General features: G+C 36.8%; 1 protein-coding gene across 1 annotated transcript; it reads right to left on the reverse strand.

Annotated features, from left to right (window-relative positions):
* Positions 1 to 1,837: 1,837 nt before the first annotated feature.
* On the reverse strand, positions 1,838 to 24,072 carry LOC140142712 (sperm-associated antigen 16 protein-like). The gene is made up of 15 exons (XM_072164712.1): positions 23,927 to 24,072; positions 19,561 to 19,635; positions 18,259 to 18,326; positions 17,185 to 17,309; positions 13,113 to 13,250; positions 12,195 to 12,302; positions 10,867 to 10,984; positions 9,975 to 10,193; positions 9,395 to 9,528; positions 8,345 to 8,488; positions 7,531 to 7,631; positions 6,506 to 6,590; positions 5,690 to 5,816; positions 3,738 to 3,995; positions 1,838 to 2,026 (listed from the first exon to the last, which is right to left on the reverse strand). Exons 1-15 carry the CDS (start codon positions 23,979 to 23,981, stop codon positions 1,916 to 1,918), a joined length of 1,866 nt encoding a protein of 621 aa, XP_072020813.1. The 5' UTR covers positions 23,982 to 24,072; the 3' UTR covers positions 1,838 to 1,915.
* Between the last annotated feature and the right edge of the window lie 434 nt (positions 24,073 to 24,506).

Below are 24,506 nucleotides of genomic sequence, written 5' to 3' on the forward strand. Positions count from 1 at the left end.
GGTAGCGTATAATAAATGACAAAAAATATGAACAGTTTCAGGTCTTTATGAAAGAGGAGTTATTAAGAAGTGGATCCCCATGTTCCAAATGGGGATCCGAGAAATTTGTCTTCAAAACCAAATGTGTTTACCCTTATCTCCCGTACCACAGATATCAAGTATCCTTTGCCAAGGTGTGATATAATCAGAAACTCACTAAGTACTCGGAAAGTTATCGGTTGGAAGCTGCACATACTATGGGCTATTCCAGTTGAAATCCATACACCCCTATGGAAGACATGACTATAATCTCCCACACAGGGGGAAGGGGTAGATTTCAAGTGGCGTTATCCAATCAGGTAACCCCATTTGAAATTCATACTCCTGTGTGGAATTTCGAAGATTATGTCTTCCATAGGGATTCAAAATGGAATAGCCCAATGGATGATGCCCCTCAAAATATTATTTCCAAAAGGTTAATATTTGTATGTAGCCAACAATAACTTCAGCAATGTGATTATTATACCTGGTAATCTAAACAATCTAAAAATGAACAAGCAAACAAATAAAATTTCCTCAAAAGCTTAAAGCATAAATTTTATTCACAAATCATTGCCACTACCAAACAATGGTATAATTATAATAACTCTTTGTTTACAATACAAATTTAAAGTCACATCATTATGATTTGTGCACAATACCAAAATTAATGTATGTTTGTTTAAATCAGATGCTGCCCTCTGACTCTCTACATTTTAGATAAATTGACAGATCACTTCTTTTCACAGACAATTTGGCATTATGTCAAATCACATCGATATGTAAGGCACATAAATTATTCAAGAATACCAATATATTTTAATTCTATGGACGGAAGTTGTAGAATACCATTATATTCTATGGACGGAAGTTCTAGAATACCATTATATTCTATGACGGAAGTATATAAAATGCACCTAAAATACTCAAGAAATGAGCAGTATTATTAAGTTTGACAAACAAGTAGAAACTGTCTTCAATACCATTTTTCACCCTGCTGTGGCAATGACATCAATTGGTTGAAGCAGTTTCACATGCGCATCTATGGGGGCATCTTTTAAGCGTGTGCGTGTGTACACCAGTTCTTTGAGCGAACGTTATCGATTTGAGGCTGCACCCAATGAAATGTGCACTGACATCACTGCTACAGCAGGCTAAAAAATTGTATAGTGAAAATATACCAGTCTATGGAATAAGGACGTATTCTGGATCAAAGGATAAACAGGTTATAATTGTACCCAATTTCAAAATCTCGTCCCCTTTACCATTTTTATGCATAGGCCCTATTGAGGTGCTAGGTATGTCATCTGTGTATGGCGTGTATATACGAGGTCATCTATTTTCACGTTCACAACTTTGAAATGTTGTTTTAGTTGAAATGTGGATCCCATTATTGTCACATTACAAGCACCATCTTAAGAACTCATAACCTTTATAAAATTGTCCCATAAAAATAACTGTGTAAGGGGAATGGTGCAGCATTTCTGCTCACAGAATTGACATTTGCAGGAAGATGCAAATTCAAAAGTTGCAGAATAATTGACATTTTATGGTTACAAATTTTCAACTGACTTGAGGAAGGACTTTTTTGTTTGTGTCACCTTTTAATATTGGGTTATTCCAGTTGAAATTCAAACACCCCTTGAAGACATGACATTATTCTTCCACACAGGGAGTGGGAATTTCAAATCGGATTACCTAAATTGGTGACCCCATTTGAAATCTACACCCCTGTGTGGGAGATTTTTAAAGTCATGCCTTCCATAGGGAGTGTATGGATTTCAAATGGTATAGCCACAGCTTGGATATAAATAATATTCAGTACAACAGATTCAGAAACAGGGATTTCACAAATTTCATGCCACAAGTTATAATTTTATGTACACTAGTATTACACTCATGACCAGATGCGTACAGTGCTGTCTGCTCCACCGGACACCAGGAAGTCACCTGTCTTATCAAATGTTACAGAGTGGACAGCTTCCTCATGACCAACCAAGGTAGAAATCTGAAAAAGATAAGATTAATATTGTGGTCAGAATATAAGCATAAAAATACAAAATATTCTAAAAAACAGAAAATACAATATAACATCATCATCAAAGAGAAGTGACTTTTCGATGAAAAATTGGTGTGAAAAGCTCTCAAGGTTTGGTTTTCAGTTAACCCCCTGAGCACTACCTGCTGATCTAACATTGCCTCTGATTGGTCAATTACATGATATCTTAACTTTAATCACCAATCAAAATGGAGCTTTGCAAAAAATTCACCCAATTTTTTTGTGTGGTGAAATTATTCTAACCATGTTGCTGATTGGTCCAATTGATAATGAAAACTTCTTTATGGCCAATCGGCAGGTAGTTCTCATGGGGTTAAGGATGGCAAAATTGAAATCTATTTTGCTGGCAAAGTGACTGTATATTCCGGTTTCAAGAAAAAAACACAATCATGTTGAAAGAGCAAGAAAGCCATATATCTGCAATTTAGCTGCCCTGTAGATATTTGACAACTTCTGCATTCTATATTGTAAGTATCTAAAATTATGACACCTGGCAGCTATTGCAGATAGGGCCTTCTTGCACTACTAACTATTCCAGAAAAATACAGAACTAATTTTTGGGGATTAAAAAAATATTATCCTGTTTTGCCAAATGAAACATAGCCAAATCCTAACCCTTTAGTTAGTCCTAACTAGCAATAAAAGTCAAATTATAATATTTGGCCAATTTTTGGAAATAAGAGCCAAAAACATGTGTTTTTAGAGTATTTTTCATATGCTGTGACAATCAAGCCCAAAGACTTGTACTTTTTAATTTTTGGGAAAGACATATGTATCATCTTACTATAAATAGGGAAATGTTGTATCTATGTATCTATGTATCTATGTATGTATCACTATAAAGGCTCCGTCAGTTTCGATCCAAATGTCGCCAAATTCATACGGGAGATCGATGAATATACGGGAACGTGTTTAAACTTTATTTGGTTGAAAACGGTCAAGAATTGGCTGCAAAAACAGTGAAAATATGGGTAAAACGGGGTTTTTGTTATGAAAATCGGTTGTCAGCCTCACAGCGTCACTGCAGCTGGCAGACAGCGCGTCGGCGCCCAGCGGCGTAATGCGCAAGACTACGCCAATTCAGCAGAACGGCGCAGAGCCACGCGACTAGCGAGCCAGAGGCCAGTGGACATGATAATACGGAAAGAAGGAAAAATAAAGGACAAAAAGGTATATGGACGGGTCACGGGATTATGATAACGGATGAACAGATAAATAAAATGTACCTTTTCAATGATTCTACCTGTTCAGTAATTATTCCTCTTATAGTGAACGCTCCCATCTAGCGGGGACCCGCGCAAAGCGCGGGTATCCCGCTAGTTCTTATAACCAACCATTTAATTACAGTAACACAAAAAAAGTGAAAATTAGAGCAACATTTCTGCATATACTCAAGATTTTGAATGCTTAGACTTGTTCCAAGTCTGTAATTTTTGTGACTCGGTTGTCAGAAAACATGCCGAAAATGCATGTTTTTGGCTCTTTTTTCAAGAAATTAGTAAGATAGTGAGCTTTTTCTTTTATCTCCAGTTAGGACTAACTGGATGATTAGGATTGAGCTATGTTTCATTTGGCAGAACTTGATAATATTTCTTAATCCAAAAAATTAGTGCTGTATTTTTCTGGAATGGGGAGTAGTCCATCTGTAAAACCTACATACCTGCCCAGAAGCAATCTCATACATCTTAATCGTCCCATCATTACTGGCAATTGCCAACACGGACCCAGCACTATCAAATGCCAGTCGGTTAGCTGGATGAGGCCCGCTATCTATGGATACCATGGGGGCGCATGTCCTTGTATCCCACAGTTTGATCACACCATACGAGTCGCATGATGCCACTGTGTCTCCTCTTAGGCTGAATGTGGCGTGGTTCACAGAATGGACATGGCCGTAGAATGTTTGACCACACAGTCCCTGAATAGAAAGAAAAGAGTGATACAAATTGAATTTCATCATTTGTGCTACAAAAAATTTCAGGAAAGAATTTTTGCGATGTTACATGATCAGGGGTCCATTTCACTCAACTTTACGAAGCTTCGTAAGTCTCAAAATCATTCGTAACTTACGATGAGTAGTAAGTTCCATATCACTAAACATACTTACGAATGGTACCCTTTGGAAGTAATATGCATTTACTATAGGGACCCTTCGTGAAGTTACGTCTAGTATTGGGTATTCATAACTTTACGAAGGCTTAATAGAGTTACGAAGGGTTAAAAGTTTAATGAAATGGACCCCTGATTAACCTGAGCCAAACGCTGCAATTGTGAAATTGACAAATATGGATTTCAAAAATTAATAAAATACATATATAACATGCTCCTGCAAAATCAGCATTAAGTCGCAAATTGGTAGTTTCAAGACCTCCTGGCCGCTGAGTTGATGTTCTTTGCTTGATGCACACATGTACAAGCCAGTAGTATGTTCTTTGTGAATGCCCTATTCTGCATGTTGCACCCCAACCATAAGGATATACTACGGGCATAGAGTAAATCCCCATTCACAAAGGCATACTGCTGGCTTGTACATGTGTGCATCAAACAAAGAACATCAACTCAGCAACCAGGGGTCTTGAAACTACAAACTTGGGACTTGATGCTCATTTTGTGGGAGCAGGTTACATATGGAATTTGGCACTGTAAAAGATCTTATCTTTGCATATTAATATTACATTTATTAATGATGCAAGGATTTCAGCAATAGCACATTTACTTAGTGTGTAATAAAGATGATAATAACTCAATAATAAAAATTGGCTCCTAAAAGCTGAATATGATTTAATTCAGATGAAATTTCTGTTCCTAGTTGAAGAATATAAGTTAGGTGACAAAAAAATGCAACCCTGTTATACAGGCAAGACCAACCCAGATTTTGTGTTTTTGGGAGATTTTAAACAAAATATTTGCCAAAATCATGTAAAATCAGACATGTTTTGGCCAAAATTTGTTGATTTTGAATGAAAATTTTTGGGAAAAATTCAGAACATTTTCAGTGTGTCTGTCTGTATAACAGGGTTTTCTTTCATTGCCTTATTGAATATCATTTATGTTCTGAGAATGAAGAATAGGCTGGCTAGGTTTTACAATACAGTACACCATCTACGACCTGTGCCTTATGTTGTGAGCATGCACTGTTCTCAAAATAATCAGAGGGTGTACGACAGGATTGGCATATCAGAGTTTAAAGTTGTGCCGAATAAAAAAGAAAAGAAAAGCTCAGTGATTTATAGTGCGCTACGCACAGGCACAACGCCTAGACGTTGATCCACAAGCCTCAGCACACTTTACAGGTTGTCGCTGTCCACTACGGCCTCACATCAATCCATAAACCATTAACAACAAATCAGGGACTTTGCTGCTTCAAGAGCGCACACCCTAGACATTCCACAAATAACCTTCGCAACCAGGATCAGCTCCCCGAGTTTCGTACGGGTTACAACAAAACAATTAGCAGTAAGTTCAAGCTAACTCAACTTTTCCACGAGAGCGTACTAGGCACCACCAGGGTTCGAAACCGCAACCTCTCGCACCATAGTCGAACGCCTTTATCGATTAAGCTAACTTGACTGCTGAATAGGCTTGAAAGGGAAACATGGCGTTCACACTTACAGTTCTAGCATCCCAGAGTGATATGGTTTTATCTGCTGAGCTTGTCAGTAGCGTATTGGAGAATGGTAGGAAAGAAATGCTATTCACTGAATCAGCGTGACCTCTGAGAGTGGATCGACATCTCAAACTGAAAGAGAAGATGCACAATTATCAGTTACATCATTTGTAGAAATACATTTTAATTTAATGTAGTTCTCTGAGTACTTACATGTACTGCAGACAATGTTGGCATGTCGGCATGTACTGTAATATAGTAACATATTTTGCAAAACTTTATTACCCGACAAATTGGAAAGTTGAATGTTTTTACCATATGTGTGATTGTAATGTGATCAAGCAAAATGAGTCGGATATGGGGAATATTGATTTTGAGATATAGGCAATAATAGTATTCAACTTCCCGTGTATTTTAATGTTCTGAGAACCACTTGCTGATCTCGAGAACCGTAACGTCCGTAAGTCTAATTATACAAGGTTTTCAGCAAAATAAAGCTCTAAGAGTGGCTCATGCAATGAAATTAAAAACTGAATTTTGACTTTGATCAACATCAAACTCATTTTGCCTGATCGCATCACATATTTTCCTTCAAAAAATTGGAAAATTTGAATGCTTTGCCATATTTTCTTAGTTAAGTTCAGTACTTCAATGTTTCATAGGATATGCACTTGGATTAATTCAATAGCAGTGCATGAATAATTTCATTTTTTTCCTCTTATAAGAAAAAAATAACACCAATTTTCAGTCAGAGAAATAATTTTCACAATACATGAATGTGAATTTCATGATCTATAGTAAACTAACAACACCGATCCTACCTGTTGAGGTCCCATATCTTGGCTGTATTATCCATAGAACAACTAGCCACAAATTCCCCACCAGTATGCCATGTGCAGCCCCAAACTGTAATAGATAAAATAACAAGAAATATAAATTATTAGTGTTACTGCAGCTTATAGTACAGAGCTCAACTCCCATAAGTAAGAGCTCAACTCCCATAAGTAATTGTTAAGTAAGAGTTATGCATAAACTAATATTTTTCAATTTGAGATATTGGCAAAATATAACTGGTCAAATGTAAACAAAATAATATGAAAATGTGCCAATTTTGATATTTTCACAAATTTAAAACCACATTTATTCTAGAAGGCACATATGTTGGTGGCTTTATTTGAACGAGTAAAATGGTATTAATCACATTTTACATGTAAATTCTGCAATTGTTATCTGAATGATTAGTGGATTTCTTTCATTGTGAAGAGCATATTATGAGTACTTTTAATAATGTTCATGATATTCCTTTCCTACTTCAATATCAATGACAGACCCTCCCCCCATGATGACTTCTACAGCCTATGTCAGTGATCTGAAAAAATTAGTAGATTAAGGTCTACCTTTCAGTTCTATACTTTCTTTTTATTGACAAGTACTGCCTGTCTGAAAACATACACCTTTAATGCTGATTATATTGTCATAGGTTTTATCACAAATTATTCTTTAAGACCTTATGTTGGCCTAGGTTTAAAACAAAACACCAAAAATCATCTTTAACTCTAATCCTACTGAGGTTATTTTTGTAAAACTATGTAAAAAAGGGGTTTGTAACCCCATCTAGAGTTTCTATATTAAACATTTTTTCTATAAAGTTATGTTTAATATCAATGTATAGCTATCGGTCTCCTCTATTCAGTTATACCAAAAAAAGTACACATTCTGTACATTCATGTTATGATTCATAATGTGAATTTGCGCCCTCGTAAATTGGGATATACCAGATATACAGGTTGAATTGATTTTGGCTAAAAATCTTACAAGCCTGCTTTCATTGTCTAATGATACTTACCTGCATGCTGATGTTCAGTGAATGTATGAACACACTCTGCTTTTGAGAAATCCCATATTTTGACAGTTGCATCACCACTTGCTGTGACCAACTGAGCACCGCTGTGTAATAAATCAAACATCACAAATAATTTACAGGATCAATGGGCTATTTCAGTTGAAATCCATACACCCCTATGGATAACATTACCTCAGTTAATCCTTCACACAGAAAGTGTGAATATATTATGGGCTACCTGAATAGCTGACTCCATTTGAAATTCACACTCCGTGTGGGAGAGTAAATCCATATCTTCCATAGGGGGTGTATGGAAGTCATCTGTAATAGCCCAATGTGGTTTATTAATTGAGGATTCTGATATACTAATATATGCATCATACTGTGCATGAGCTTAGAATTTGGCAAGTAGCTTTTTTGCAACACTGATGCATAAAGACGCAAATTATCATTTGATTTCGGGCTCTTGCCGATACCAGATGTACTCTATTTGCCCTCAATGAGCAGCAAAACAAAATGGCTGATATACAGCATAACACAAGGGGCAATTTTGAGTTGGTACTCTTTGGAGTCCAATCTCTTTGGATAAGACCAGTGGCATAGCCAGGGGGGAAGCTGCCCCCTGTAAGAGGTCTTACATCCCCTACCCTTTGTAGGATGCTGGTCGCCCTAATATTTAAGATTTGTAAGCCTTTTATGTACTTTTAATCCCATTTTTGACAATTTTCACCAAATTTTGCCCCCTTGTAAGTTGTCTTTCTCCCCTTATATCCGCGTCTGAAAAAGTCCCGGCTATGCTTCTGGATAAGACGCTCACCTTGGATGGAAGTCACAATCAGCTACCCAATCAGTATGTCCTTCACCAGTCATAATGATATCACCACCAGGTATAGCCCACATCTTCCAGGAGTGATCATCACTTACAGTTGCTAGGATTTGCTTCTTGGGATGCAGAACAATGCTGTAACAGAAGAATACAAGGAATTTGTCTTTTTTTTTTACAAAAAGAGAACCAGGAAAAATGAAGTAAAACTTAAGTAATAAAAGAATTCCCATAAACTACAGGAATATTGAATTCACCTTGAGGTTTTTTCAGGAGTTCCAAAAACGGGGATGTTGCCAATTGAAGCTGCTTAAGCTACATACCCCTCTATATGAAATGCCAAAAATCCCACTATGGGAGCAGTATTGATAATCCCAGTTAGAAAAATCTGCCATTTTAGTCCCTGGTAAGTCCGAAAAAACTTATAAACTGTGTTGTGTTGCTTAGTGTCTCCAGGTGGCACGAAAAACAAACCGGATGTGTGTGGGGGGGAGTGTGTGTTGGGGTGGATGGGTGTGGGAGAGAGAGGGAGATGGGAGAGTAAGAGAGAAAGAGAGAAAAAGAGAAGACACAGACAGACAGGTAGGGAAACAGGAGAGACAGAGAGAAAATGCTGATGTGTGAATCAATGGCAGAAGATGTTTATTTTATGGACGTGAATACCACTTGGCTTTAAATATTGAAGCACAAATATCGTACAGTCCAACCTCTCTTATCCGGACCTCTTTTATATGGATCTCTCTGTTATCCGGCTGTGAAATCTTCACAGGAAAACAGGAAATTTCATGCTCTGAATGTTGCATAAAGCACTCTAAAGCCATCTTTTAGTGTTATTACCCCATGTTAAAACAATATTTGTTGTCATAATTTCAGTACTTGGGCCAGTCAATGCAGAATTACATGTAATTCACTTATCCGGATTTTTCACTTATCCGGACAGTGCTTGGTCCCATCATGGCCGGATAAGAGAGGTTGGACTGTATATTCAAATCCGCTGAGTGTAACATTATGTTGAAGATGAAACAGTACATCTGCAACACTTACCCACTGACAGCCAATGTATGTGCCTGTATGGTATGCGTTAGTCTGAATCCTCCAGTCCTTGTCAGGTGGGCTGATGGTCCTTTGATACTTCCTAATAATGGGTTGGTACCGCTGTCTTCTGGGAACTCGGAATCCTGTTTGAAATATTACACAGAAGGTTGCAATCAGAAGTTGCAGTTTGAATAGCCTATACACAAAATGTTTACTGGTAAAACATACTACTTACATCCAGAGAAGAATGTCACTTACTTCCCCTTTTACACAGCGTAAACACAGAAGTTTGGTCCTGATAAGCTAATTCAATTGTTCCACAATCATAACAACAGACCGGAAATCTGATCGGTAGATTCTGCAAGAGAGCTTTGCTCCGCACCCATAATATCAGCCATGCCATTGAAATTCTCAACCTTACAATTGACACCTGTTCCACAGCACTACTGTGACGTCTATGATACGATTAGTTTTGACAGATTTAAGACAAACTTCTGTTTTCCACAGATGATATAAAGTTCCTCAAAATAACAAAAGATTATTATTGTTCTTGTATCATTAAAAAGTTCACAACAGTGAGTCAACTTACATCTGGATGGCGAGGCAATACTTGAGCCGTCACATCAAGGCTTGTTGAGTCTAGTGGCCTTGGTCTAGTCATAGTGTCTCTTGTCTCTTTCACTCTGTATTGAGTAGGTCCATGTCCAGATGCAAACATAGCTCTCCGTTCCTCCCTGGTCATGTCAAAGCTGGTGCCATCTGAGACACCACTCTTGAGGTTATGGAGTGTTGCCTGCAGACCTGCAACCTGTGATATGAGTGTAGATATATATACATAAGGCACCAAATTCAAATCTATATACATAAGGCACCAAATTCAAATCTGTTTGATCTTGGATCTGGGCTATTCATACACCCTATGGGAAACATGACCTTAAACGCCTACACAGGAAGTTAAATTTCAAATGGGGTTTCCTGAATGTGAATCCATTTGAAATCGACACTTCGTGTGTGGGAGATTAAGGTCATGTCTTCCATAGTGGGTGCATGGATTTCAACAGGTAAGTTTAAATATATTGAGAATAATCTAAAATTAGGCAACAACGCTACTTGTTTATTTCGCTTACCGGGAGTTCTTTTGAGGAACTTCCTCATCATCGGCACTACCGGTAATAAGCATAATAAACAAGTAAGGTTGAAGTCTTACTTCACATTATTCTCATTTAATTAGCACTATGTATGAATCTGCAATTGTATTTAAATATATTGATTGTAGATCATTGTTTTATTGTTGGTTCCAACTATAGCCAGTTCTTTCCAGCCTAAACCCTTCCCCAATCTCCTCTTCCTCACTATAAGCATGCATGAGCAAAATTGCAGGATTGTGGGAATGGAGAGGGCTCTTTTATACTACCATATTCAAAGTGCCCCAACACATAGGTGCAAAACTAAGAAGTAGATCTGGTGATTATAGCACATACCTGATTGACAGCCCTGTCTCTCTCCAATTTATTGAGCATTTTCTCCTTCATAGCCAACTCATACTTCTGTTTAAGCTGTGTCAGTGTTGGCTCATATGATGCATAATGCGTCTTCAGTCTGAAATATACAGGTTATATGTTGTTCATTTTGGTTTTTGTAATTTTATGGATTCTTTTGGTGCGGGTGAGTGGGTGTGCGTATGTGTTTGCAGACAAACAAGGACACACACAACATTTCACATTTAAACCTTAGACCTCTCTGCAACGAGGGTTTTGTAGGCCTGCAGACGACCACAATTGAATATCTGAGTGGAAGAAGGGCCCAACTCCAATTTTTTACAAAAATGATTTAAATGAGTTAGACCCAGCATTTTATTGCCAGCAGACTGTTCTTCCTTGTGTGTGAAAGATGGACCAAAATCCATTCTCGAAATAGTCTTCCACGTACACTTAATCATGGTTTTAATGCAAGAAAGGCCCAACTCCATGGAATTGGGCCCTTTTTCCACAAATATTTGGTTAAAGAGGAATTTTGTTCATCCATGAAATCTGCTTTTCACTACAATAAACTTTCTTGCTAACATATTACATGCTTCTCTACTTGTGCAATTAATTGATAATTGCCAAATTTCTGTAGCTATTTATAACACATCTGCTTACGGAACTGGCACTTACATTATATTAGTGGAAGAAGGGCCCAACTCCAGCTCCTATTAAGACCTGTACCGTTAGCCATGGAAACATCATATATAATTTTGAATGTGTGCAATATTGTGTGTGCATGTATAGGTCCCCTGAAGATGATAACATTCTGTCTATAAAACTTTCCAAATATTAAGTTTTTTCTTAATATCTCAAAAACAGTTTTGATGGAGTTGGGCCCTTCTTCCACTCAGGTATTCAATTGCATGTATGATGCATTTGTGAGGTATGTCCTCTATCATAAGATTAGACATACTGTCCGCAGATTAGATGTCCTGTCTGCTGTTGCTAGGTAAAATTTCATACACACAAAAAATGGCCGAAAACGTCCTCAGTATGTTGATTTAATGTGGACTCGGACATCCGTGTTTCCAAAGTCCTAAACTGTGTCCACGATCAGAGGCGAACACATGTAGGGGTAGGTATAGGGGTGTGTGTGTATGGAGTGCAGTTTAAATCCATATACCCAGTATGGAAGATATAACCTTAATCTCCCACAAAGGGGTGTAGATTTCAAATGGGGTTGCCTGAATGGGCAAAATTCACACTCCATGTGTGGAAGATCAAGGTCATATCTTCCATAGGGGGTGTATGGATGCTAACTGGAATAGCCCAACCATACCTACCTCTTGATATCTTCAATAAGCTTGTTTTTCTCTTGTACTACTCTCTTATGATGCATGCGATGAAAATCTCTCTCTTTTCTCAGCTTCACGTAAGTATCTTTGGCTTTACTGCAATTTAATACAAATGTTGTTAAATGGTTTATGAAATGATGTGGGGCCGTAGTGGTCAGCGACAACCTGTAAAGTGTGCTGAGGCTTGTGGATCAATGTCTAGGCATTGTGCCTGTGCATATATAGCGCACTATAAATCAATGCGCTTTTTTTTTTATGATCATGAAATAATCACACATTCATAATTATACAAAATTCATAGACACTGTATCCATGATGTCAACCTCCTCTTGTTCCTTGAATAAAATGGAAAAAAAATCCTCTCAAATATGCCTCTTTTTTCATAAGATTGACATCATACAGCCTACAGTTTGACTTTATCAAAAATTGATCGCCATTGAGCCATTTGGTTAAGAAATTTGATGTTGGGTTAAGATGATTAGTATTGTATGTTCAAGGTTTTCTGCAAATAGCGCTGGGTCCGTCTTGGCAACTACAAATAAAAAGTACTCATATCTTACATAAAGGTACTTGAATTGAGCTACAATTAATAAAATTGGCCTTTTCACAATACATAATATTATTAACATTAAAGACAGTTTAAAATAGGGTGTTGCACCCTTTCAATGGATTCCAAATTGTCCCTCTCTCTTTCAGAAGCTCTCTCTTTGGAGCAGACTCCTTAAATAGAGCTGTGAGTGGCTTGTTACTCCTCCGAACCAGTAAAACCAGTAACCATTTCAACAAATGGAAAGCGATGAGCAAATCCACAATTCTATTATCATCAGTTTTATATAAGTATCTTCAACATGCTCAACCATGTAAATGGTTTTCTTCACAATCAAAATTTCATTTCAACATGCTTACTTAGCAGCATTCTTGAATTTGCCCACTTCTGACCGCAGTTGTTTGACCTGGCTGTCTAGCTGTTGATTGCGTGTATAGATATCAGGCACTGTCTTCACATCTTCTTCATTCAATAAACCACGCTGCTGAAGCTCATACCTATAGGTGGAGATCAAAAGTTACAGCAGTTATAATACAATGTATAATTATCATAATCATCCCAATACACATTTCATATTTGAACTAAAATAGTTCAAATATGAAACATGTATACTATTAGGATAAAAAATTACTTGAATTCACAAAAGTACACACAAATTATGTATACTGCGCCAATAAAGTATCCTTACACTTGGAAAAATAATCACAATATCCAAACTGAACAATATTGGGGTAACTGTGTTTTTTTAATAGATGCACTATATAATCCTGCACATTGATCCCCCGAAATTGCTTCAAAGCCTTTGCTTTGACCAAGTTTCCAATTCTGAGGGGACACAGCCGGCTGCACGGCGCGCGACACATGGTGCTTCGTGGTCATTCAAAAAGGTGGCGGCAAAAAACTTCCGAGTGTGCCCCCCTTCTCAGAGAAGCAATCAGTCACGTGACGCACACGTGAGCCTCACGCTGCGTAAGCCAACATTAAGTGCGCCCATACCATGCGTCGCAATGCGCGGAAACCATGTATGCCAAGAGGTGCGTGACTCGCCACTTACCGCTGCGTGTTGGACATCGCTTGCATTTGACGCGTTTGCTGTCATGACCTGACCCATAAGGTTATTGACCTCAACGGCCTAGCAACCGACAATTTTTTTTTTGTTATTTCCATAGTGATTGAATAGTTTTGCAAAAATGAACGTCAGATGGTTTAATGGCAATATGTACCCGATCAATGTACGCATAAATCAGAGCTGAAAGTTAAAGCATCTCGGAGACTGCTTCTGGACAAGATTTAGCGACTTCCTTTTATTTATATAGATTATGAAATTTTGTTATCAATTATGTTTTAAAAAAATAAATAAATGTGCAATATGTTTCGCATAATATTTTGTCTACACCTCGTATAAGTTATTTTTTCTTGGTTGCTCTCGTGATGTGTCTTGCTCTTTTCATTTGAGCATTATACCTGGTGTAGATATGTTTGCTTCGCCACTTTGGTATTGTTTGTTGATATTTTGATATTATTGTATTATTAATAATTGTGCAATTTTGGTTATTAATTATGTTTAAAAAAGTGTGCAATATGTTTCGCATGATTTTGCCTATACACCTCGTATAACTCAAGTTATTTTCTTGGTTGTTCTCGTGATCATGGTGATTGCTCTGTTCATTTGAGTATTATACCTGGTGTAAATATGTTTGCTTCGCCACTTTTGGTATTGTTTGCGTTAAAAGTATCCATTTGTTTGGAATTTTTCATATTCAACTTGATTTTGTGTTTTGCCATTTTTGATATTGCATTGAATTGATCATGTGTTTAATTGCTTCGCTGTATACTTCATTTTCATTTTTTGTTGTTTTCTACTCACGTGTTATCAATGTAGTGTACAGCTTGGCGTTTTTAAAAATATGCGTTTTTATGATTCTAATTTCATCTCTGATATTAATCTGTTTGCAGTATATTGCCGTTGTTTATACAAAATTGTTGTTTGGTTAAACGTATTTTGCTTTATTGCTTATGCCGTCACTTTGAACATTTCACTTAGTTGTTTCTTTGCTCATTTTGCATGTATTTTTCCGTGCAATCCCTTTTGTGCAATGTTCATCGTGTGCCTATTTCATTTGTTTCTTATTTCTTAATGATGTATATTTATAATTCAATTTTGTTTTTTACTTACACATGTTTTAATTGTAAAGCGCCTTGTGGTCTTTGATGTAATGCGCTATATAAGAATAAATTATTATTATTATTATTATTATGACACCACTTTGAATCCAATGTGACTTCAAGAAGCAAAGTTACAAGCATTTGATTAGACGAAGGTCCAGTTTTAAAAGTGGCAAACTGGCCTATTCAAAACTCCACAGACTAGACATCTAATTTGAGAGTGGTGAATGGCTTATACATGCATTTGGCTTTAATTTAAAACAAAAGGAACAAAAGAAAACTGAAACAAAAGAACTGACAAATAAAACGAAAGTTTTGAAAAGTACAGAGAAGTAACTAGTGTCAAATGGTGGTCATAGACCACAAACCTAGCTGGGGCATGTTGGTGTTGTGGAGGTATCTGACACCTGCAAAATGTCCCAAAAATGTTCCCCTGGTCATGAGGTTTGTTGTCACCGAGTTTGAGCCCGTACTCTTACAGATGTCCAGAAAATGCAATTCTAAGATTTTACCCCAGATGACCTTTGACCTGACCCCTGCAAAATGTTCCGAAAATGTTCCCCTGGTCATCAAGTTTGTTGTCACCAAGTTTGAGCCACGTGCACCCTTTACAGATGTCCAGAAAATACATTTCTAAGATTTGACCTCTGCATGACCTTTGACCTGACCCTGCAAAATGTTCCCTGGTCATGAGATTTGTTGTCACTGAGTGTGAGTCCCATACCCCTTACAAATATCCAGAAAATAAAATTATAAGATTTGACCTCAAATAACCTTTGACCTGACCCTTCTAAAGTTTTCCAACATATTCCCCTGATCATTAAGTTTGTTGTCACCATGTTTGAGATCTGTACCCCTTACAGATGTCCAGGAAATGCATTTCTAAAATTTGACCTTTGCATGACCTTTGACCTGACCCCTGCAAAATCTTCCCTTGGTCATGAGATTTGTTGTCACCGAGTTTGAGCCCCATACCCCATACAGATGTCCAGATAATGCCATTGTAAGATTTTACCCCTTTAATGACCTTTGACCCCAATTTTGTATGCACGTTATAGGCGTGTGGTATAGCTGATGCATATATGCAAATGACATCATTGTACTATATAATGTGTGACAGAAGAAGCATTTTGAAGGTATTTGGTTAAATACTGGAAATGCCCCTTAATGACCTTTTGATCCCAATTCTGTTTAGACAATATGGGCACGATACATATGTGCAAGTTACGTAATTGTAGGGTGTATCGTGTAGGAGGAGTAGCATTTTAAAGTTTGTTGCCAGAAGAAGAAAGAAAGAAAGAAGAATCGGATAGAAAAACAGTACCTAGGTAAAAACTAAAATAAAAACTGCTTTAAATAATGCTTCATTGAAGAAACTGTGCTGTCGCTTTGTTGCGCTTGTTGGAACCTTTTTGCGCCTTGTACAATAGGCCAGTTTGTCACTTTTAAAACTGGACCTTTGTCTATTCAATTGCTTGTAACTTTACTTCTTGAGGTCACATTGGATTCAATGTGGTGTCATAATGTGCAGAATTAGATAGTGCATCTATTAAAAAAACACATTTACCCCAATATTGTGTATAAGTGTAAGGATACTTTATTGGCGCAGTATATCTACAACACTATCAGTCAATACTAAACTTTTATTTACAAGGGCAACTATCCTTCACCTACAGTGGTTGAATCCATGCAAACCTTTCTCATGCCTGGGACAGAATCATAGAGCACATTCCTTGTTGATTGTCATCTATATATCAATCACCGGAAGTCCAGGTCATTTGTAGCACAACCCAGCTGAAGACTTACTGTTTCAGTCGCAACATTTGCGTACCATCGGTTTTGTCAAAAATAGGTACGTCTGGTTAACCAAATTTAATTTAAATCTAAATATTATTAACAAGAATTAACAGACACAGTGTTATTTTAACAAATTTCATATAGAATTGACAGTATTACGGCTACAAGTTTAATTGAAAAAAAAGTTGGAAAAATGGAATAAATTACCGGATTCATAAACATTCAACTTCTTTTCAAGGAACAGATACAATATGGCTATTCCAGTTGAAATCCATACACCCCCTATAGAAGACATGACAGTAATCTTCCACACAGGGAGTGTAAATTTCAAATGGGGTTACCTGAATGGGTGACTCTATTTGAAATTCACACCCCCTCTGTTATGGAGATTAAGGTTAACTTCCATAGCAGGTGTTTGTAATTTAACTGGAATAGCCCCATATTATTTTGTATTGCAATAAAACTTACCATTCTGTTTGGAAACAGTCTAAGGATCTTGTCATACCCATCTTGACCAAGAAGTTTCTTACAAAGTCATCTACTAGCTCAGGCCTCAAGTTAACAGGAGGTACTTGCATCCCTTCACGACGGAGCTGTAAAGACAGTATCAAACCAAATATCTGTAAATCAACTTACTGAAATGTAATGATGGAAATATAGTGTTTTTTGCAGACTGAATTTGTCAATTATTGACCCCCAATATATTCAAGGGCACTCAAGAATTTAAAAAGGTGTGTGTGTGTGTGTGGGGGGTTAGATACTATTTTTGTTCATTATTTTACTTTCCATTAGTTTTGACTATGCATGTATATAGAGCATGATTTCTGTTTCTGGCCCCACTGCCTTTGCCACTGGAAGACCCAGCCATTATTTAGCAAACCATATTGCCATATATAGCTAGTCCAACCTCACTTATAATAGATCTAACCATGATGATAGGCCAAAAGCATTGGCTCAATAAATGAAAAATCTGGATAAGTAAATTGTGTGTATTTCTTCATCTTTGCAGAAAAGGGATAACATAACAAAAATGGAAAGATGGTATGGTACTTCAGTATAACATTCAGAGTAAAAACCACAACACAACCAGTCTTAATAATGCTCAGAGTATAAAAATAACGTGCCATTGTATTGAACACATGCTTTCCTTGGGAGATCATTCGTCCAGATAGCTGAGATATACCCATATCAAAGAGGCCTGCATCAGGATGTTAGCTAGTCAACTGTCCACCCGTCATTTGAGACAGGCAATTCGCTTCTGGGACAGGTAAAATTAATGCCTGTTACATATGCTAAATTCTAAAAGTAATGCTTGAATAAGTTCTGTGAACTCAAAACAAAACCAGACTATAAATGCAAGGTTATAGCAATCATAGCTATTTGAACTGGCTGGATCCCCTTGTGGGGCAGAGGTCTGGTTCATGTTTTCAGGGTCAAATTTTTGACAGACAGTTTTGGTGAAACTTCCGGGCCGCTAAGACCCTGGTCTGAAGTGAGGTTGAACAGTAGCGTGTAAATTGTCTGCTCAATTTAGTTACTCACTGCAGCTTCATCATCTTCCTGTGCCTCCTGTATAGTCCTCACTGCTACATTCAAATCTTCATCTTGATCTGAAACAATAGAAAAATGAAAGTATGAGAGCATTTCAAATATGACGAAAATTTACAGACTTTTCACGAAACACGCTAATTATGAGCTGTTACAAAAACCCGGTGGGAATCAAAAAGAAGAAATATTCCAAATGTGTCACTTTTGAAGTATCTCTTTTCCATTCAAATTGGTATAACTGAAGGGAATAAAGTCGCATTGTGCCAAATGAGGTGTCAAATTAAGCAGAACAAAATTACCCATCTATTGATTACTTGATTTAGGTTTAGCGTTTTTACGATATTGATTTTGTTTTTGCGCCGAGGTCCAAAGCAAAATGTTTAAATTTTTCACAATGCTCTCCAAATAACTGATGCGCAGTTTAATTAATATTAACCTGTAATTAATTAGTGATGGATGATGATAGGTTGAGAATAACGGTTTAGCCCTAAACGACAGGGCTCAAAATACATTTGGGGCTAATATCCTCTGTAAAAAATCATGCTAATAGAATATGTTGAAAATAGCCCTATTTAAATCAAAAGGACATTTTGAGTTACTGCCCTATGAATTGAAAGTCAACCTACTTGACAAACATGCTGATACATCACAGTTCACTTCAGGAATGAAATATTGTTATCAAAAGAGACAGAGAGAGAAAAGGAGATAGAGAAAGAGAAAAGCCTTCTTTGTTTAGTAAGTTGTGACAGCACACATAATTATACACAAAGTACTTCACTTTACGTGGCACCAGAAATTTTTTTTTTTGGAGGGGGGAATCATGGAGGTGGTAGCATTAGCAATAGTATTATGGAAATAGGATAAATCTGATATGGTTACCTAAAATTTGGCACCGTTAGCAAAATATTAGAATTGTCCATGATTTCTGTTTTAACCGAGTGATTAATAAGCCATGTAAAAGTTTTAAAGGAACAAACCAAAAGTTTGATGTCGTCCTATAAGCGAAAGTCCTGTCCTTTAGTGATGAGGGAGGGATTCATAAAGTCCAATAATAAAATACTAGCAAAACATCAGTTCAAGTTATTTGGGTTGGCAAGTCTTCAATACTCTCACACTCAGAAAGGGGTCAGCTTCCTAACGAATGGACTTTCAAGCTTTTCACTTATAGAACACCATCATCTTTTTTGTTTGTTCCCTGAAAGGCTTAGAATGCTATGCAACATAACATTTTAGAAACACTTGTTATTTATACAAACACAGCATGGTAATCTTAACATGGTTGAATTAGCAACTTACCTGAAGCAAATTCATCATCAAGTGGAACCGCTTCATATGGAAACTCATCATCGGAATCTTCTGCAATAGTACCCTCTGGTTTATAAACAGTTAAAGAATTTACAAATATGCCAGCATAACATACATTTAGAACTCATTTTTTATTTAATAAATATTTATTAACAAACAGCGACACAATCAATCAAGCAAAGTCACATTTCAAAGAGTAAATATTATTTATGCAGATCTATGCAGTCACTAGCCCTCACGTCACAGAATTAACAACTAAGCAAGTTTTAAGGGGTTTTATTTTATTTTCTAATATTGCACTTTTTGAAGTGCTTCCCTAAAACACCCATCCATGGGAAATTGGAAGTGTTGGAATTTTTGGAACATTTCAAAGATCCATGTTTGAAGGCCAAATACACCAAGGTTGCTTTGTTAAAGTATTATTCCCTTTTACAAATTAACCATCGCGTATACGTGTGCGACGTCAAGCGTGTGCATTGGACCATGTGCAAAATAATACGCGCTGGACGGATAGCAGTACGCTTAATTTGTAAAAGGAAATCTGAATAATACTGAATTTACTGTATGTTTCAGAGCTGCTCAAATGCCAAATGTGACACGATCTGGTCCATGGGGGCCAAAGGCGGCAAATTTGAAATTGAGATAAAGGCAAAAATATGGAGTAAAAAAACAATAAAATACATAAGAAAACACACATCACTAAACTTCATAACTTTAAAACCAAGTATGCTAGACCTTTGGTGTTTTCAATATATGATAGCATAATGTTAACGGTGATAATTATAGTAACTCAATTTTCAAAAATGCCTCCTTTGGCCCCCATGGAGCAGATCGTGTCACAAATATAGGATTGGGCCACCTGCCAATTTAATGGCACAGTACACAGAAGTGTGGTTCTAATTGGCTAATTGAATAACATCATCATCACATTGGCACCTCATTCGCTGGTCAAGCTGTGTAGTAACGTGTGACCTAGTTCTTTTTACGGCGATAATCAGACAGAGCAGATGAACACTGCTGAACTTGGTGCAGCTGAACCTTGGTTGACCGCCGATATTTGAAAGATTTTTAGGCCTTTTTTTTTGTCCATTTTGGATAATTTTATTGAGATTCTAATCACATGATTTTTCAACTAAGATCTAGAAACACACCCGTAATGCTGTTTTGGGAGATTTTGCTAGCACTAGTAGCAGAATCTTTTTGATGAAAGTCGATCTTTGAAAAGATGTAAGTTTGCCACGGAAAGTGCTATGACAAAAAGGTTTTCAGTTTTGGCTTTCTTTACTCAAGGGCTTTAATTTGATATATAAAATGATGCAGTTTGATGGCAAATTTAAATTCACCTGACACACCTAGATTAAGGAGTGTGATAAATCGCACTCCTTATGATCATTTAAGGAGTGCGGAGGAGTGTGCTTGCACTCTTCAAAACTCAAAGCCTGTATTTATCATTATCAGACGTCATGATGTTTATGACTGAAGTCTTGCTTGCACAAGATGCAGGACTATTAATTATTAAATTACATACAATGTAGCCCCCCCTTCCCCCAGCTATAAAAAATTAAAAACCATAGAATGACCATATTTATGATAATATATATTAATCTTGGTGCAAATTAAACCTTGATTGAAAATTGCAATAGTAATAATTTAGTCCAGTGAGGGTGGTATAACCATGGTAGGTATACCTACCATGGTATAACTCTAAAGGAAAAGATTGCACATACCTTTGCTACAAGCGGCTACGGGACGACAGGTAACCTCGTTGCAGTAAATTTGTTGACCGCTATCAGGATCAATCTAATTGATCGATTGATCCAATATCCGCTAAATATTAATAATAAAAAATATTCTGATTGTGAATTGTTATTTCTTTATTTTATTTCTCATCATTTATTGTGTTTCTTTTTGTTAGGCCCACACTTTATTTTCTTCTTTCTCTCTTTCATTTTCTTTATTCTTCTCATCAAAATATGTAGTTCTGTTGTTCTTAATATTTGATTTTTCATGTTTTAATTTGTCTTATTTTCTTCTCTTTAATTTTGCTTTTATCTTTTTTTCTCTTTAGGCCCTATTCATTTCTTTTATAATGATTTGCCTCATTTGTTTACTTTATTAAATGTTTTTTTCTTCCTTTTTCATTTGCATTCCACTAGTAATTCTTTATATTATTTTTCTTTATTTTAATTTAGATTTTCTATTTCTGTTCTCGTTGTCTTTCTGTCTATTTCTTCAAAAATATATTTCTTTTCTCCTTATGATTTTTCTTTCTTTCTTGATTTCATAGTATTCCTTTCCTCCTGATCCTTTCCTTATACATTTTTTCTTCATATTTCTTTATTCATTCGAAATATTTACTTTCTTTCTCAATTCGTTCCTATATTGCCTTTTTCATTATACTTAATTGGCTTACATGTATGTATTTTACTTTGTCTATATAGGCCTACTGTTTTTCTATAGTATTATAATACACAATTCATTTCATTATAGACCTGTAATATTTTACTTTTTCAACCTATTAATAGACCTAGGCCTATGATCATGATGATGTATTTCAGTGTTATTTTTTTCTTTTTTCTTTTGTTTTTCTGTTATTTTTTGTATCAAAGCCCCGACTTCCGATCGATGTAATTGAGTGGATAACGGTCACAGGCACGGCGAAGCTTGGAGAGAGAACAATAGCTTGAGTGTTTGATTGACGCCGAATTGGTCAAGCTGGGAGATTCAGCTCTTGTTGATCGAAAGACAGCTTAGGCTAATAGAAATTGGCACTCCATTCATGGTGGTTGTTGTTGTTGTGGACCAAATATAAATAATAAAGTATAAAACATGTAGGCCTACAGGCAGGGTGATTCTTGGTTGGATTATTTGATCCTATAGGCCTATGTGACCTCTTCTCATAATTTATTACTTTCTTTTTCTCACAAGTCTGAAACATAGGCCTACATGTAGAGTGCTGTATGAGCTGACGAGTCGTACCGTCAATGCGTACTTGGATGTAAGCTTAAGCTTTATGTGTGTACATTGACGCAAATTCAATTAGAAAACTTGGAAGTATGACTATAATCTCGTTAAATTTGACTCTGTATTTTGCAAACTAAAACAAGAATACTTTAATAAATAATTTAGATGCCAAGACAAACTGATATCGTAGAAGCCTCACCGGCGCTTGCAAAAGTTATGAACGCCGCTGTGCAATGGTTTATACTCGTCACATCAACAAAATCACTGCTAGAGCCAGTAGGGTCCTTGGATTTGTGAGGAGAAATCTCCATTCTTGCCCACGTGACCTTAGAGCCACAGCTTTCAAGACCTTGCAAATACGCCCACACGTGGAGTATTGCTCCACGGTGTGGGATCCCTACACTAAGGATCTGGTAGACCAAATAGAATCCATCCAACGAAGAGGGGCACGCTTTGTTTTCAAAGATTACAGGTGGACAAGCAGTGTGACAGACATGCTGACCAAACTGGAATGGGTACCACTCAAGGAGAGACGTGAAACATCTAGACTCACCATGCTACATAAAATCAACAGCAGTCAGGTGGCCATTCCAGCGCGAACATTCTTGCAGCCGGTCCAGACGCTGCAGCTCATCCCGGCTCAACCATAATAAATCTTTCAAGAAACTAAGTGGCAGAACCAACTACTATAACTTTTCATACTTTCCAAACACCATAAACAATTGGAACAGTCTACCTGAACACATAGTAAACATAGAGGACACAAATATATTCAAGGAAACCCTGGCTAGCTACATCAGCCAGCTTAAAAGACGTGGACTAATTATATTCTTGCGCACACCATATCTTCTCGGTTGGCTTCGAATGAGAAGCGTTGAGAATATTCTTCAGATTCAGATTCAGATTCACATGTGTAGGCCTATATCTCCATGGTCGGTACACGTAGGCCTATTCATGCTATTTGCATGCTTGTCGTGGCACGTGGGTCGACCTGGCTAAAATCCTGGGCGTTTGCGGGCCGAATGTGGCAACCCAAAATTTACGGTCGACCTGGGAGAAACCGATTTACGATAACTTAGGTGGTCTATCGTGTGCGATACGCTATTTTGGGTCGACCTGGGATTTTTTTCTCCCAGCTTGACCCAAAAAGCTTGATTGACAAGGTTACCTGTCGTCCCGTAGCCCCGCTTGTCCTTTGCTTGGTCGTACCACACGTATGCACGTAAAAATCAAATTGAAAACAAAATGTAGGTAAGCTTACGCTGTTTTTAGACCGATCGAGCACTAAGACGAAACCTAATTTAGTCCTGAATATTGATATGATGTACTTGCAACTATAAGTTATTGTCTTTTAAACAAATACACTACAAAATCATATAAAGGAATAGGATACGTTGTAAATAATAAGCTCCGTCTTCGCCAACTCTCTCCGTGTTGGTGGCTGCCATCTTTGATGTTTACCTGCTAATCTCGTTTGCATAGTTCAAGATCGCTAAATTTAGGTGTTGCATGCGTCACGAAAATTGACCGTTGGTATCACACTGGTGTATAAACGCGTAACGAGACGTTACCCACTGGTTGCTATGCACCGTATCATCAGTCCGTGGCACTACCACCTGTCACTGTACTGAAAAAAAAAAATTTGGAACTTCATGACAGGAGGGTAAAATTCAATCAAAATTGAAAAACAGAGTTTTTTTTTTTAAATCCAATTTAAAACACGCTAGATTCACCAAAATGAGTGCTACATTTAATCATTTAACATTAAAAGGGCTCTGTTTAAATAAAATAAAATAAAATAAAACAAAACAATAAAATAAAATGAACTAAACTAAACTAAACTAAACTAAACTAAACTAAACTAAAATAAAATAAAATAAAATAAAATAAAATAAAATAAAATAAAATAAAATAAATTACATTAAATTAAATTAAATTAAATTTAAATTTTTAAATTAAATTAAATTAAATTA

This window comes from Amphiura filiformis, chromosome 20 (assembly GCF_039555335.1).
Source record: "Amphiura filiformis chromosome 20, Afil_fr2py, whole genome shotgun sequence".
NCBI lineage: Eukaryota > Metazoa > Echinodermata > Ophiuroidea > Amphilepidida > Amphiuridae > Amphiura > Amphiura filiformis.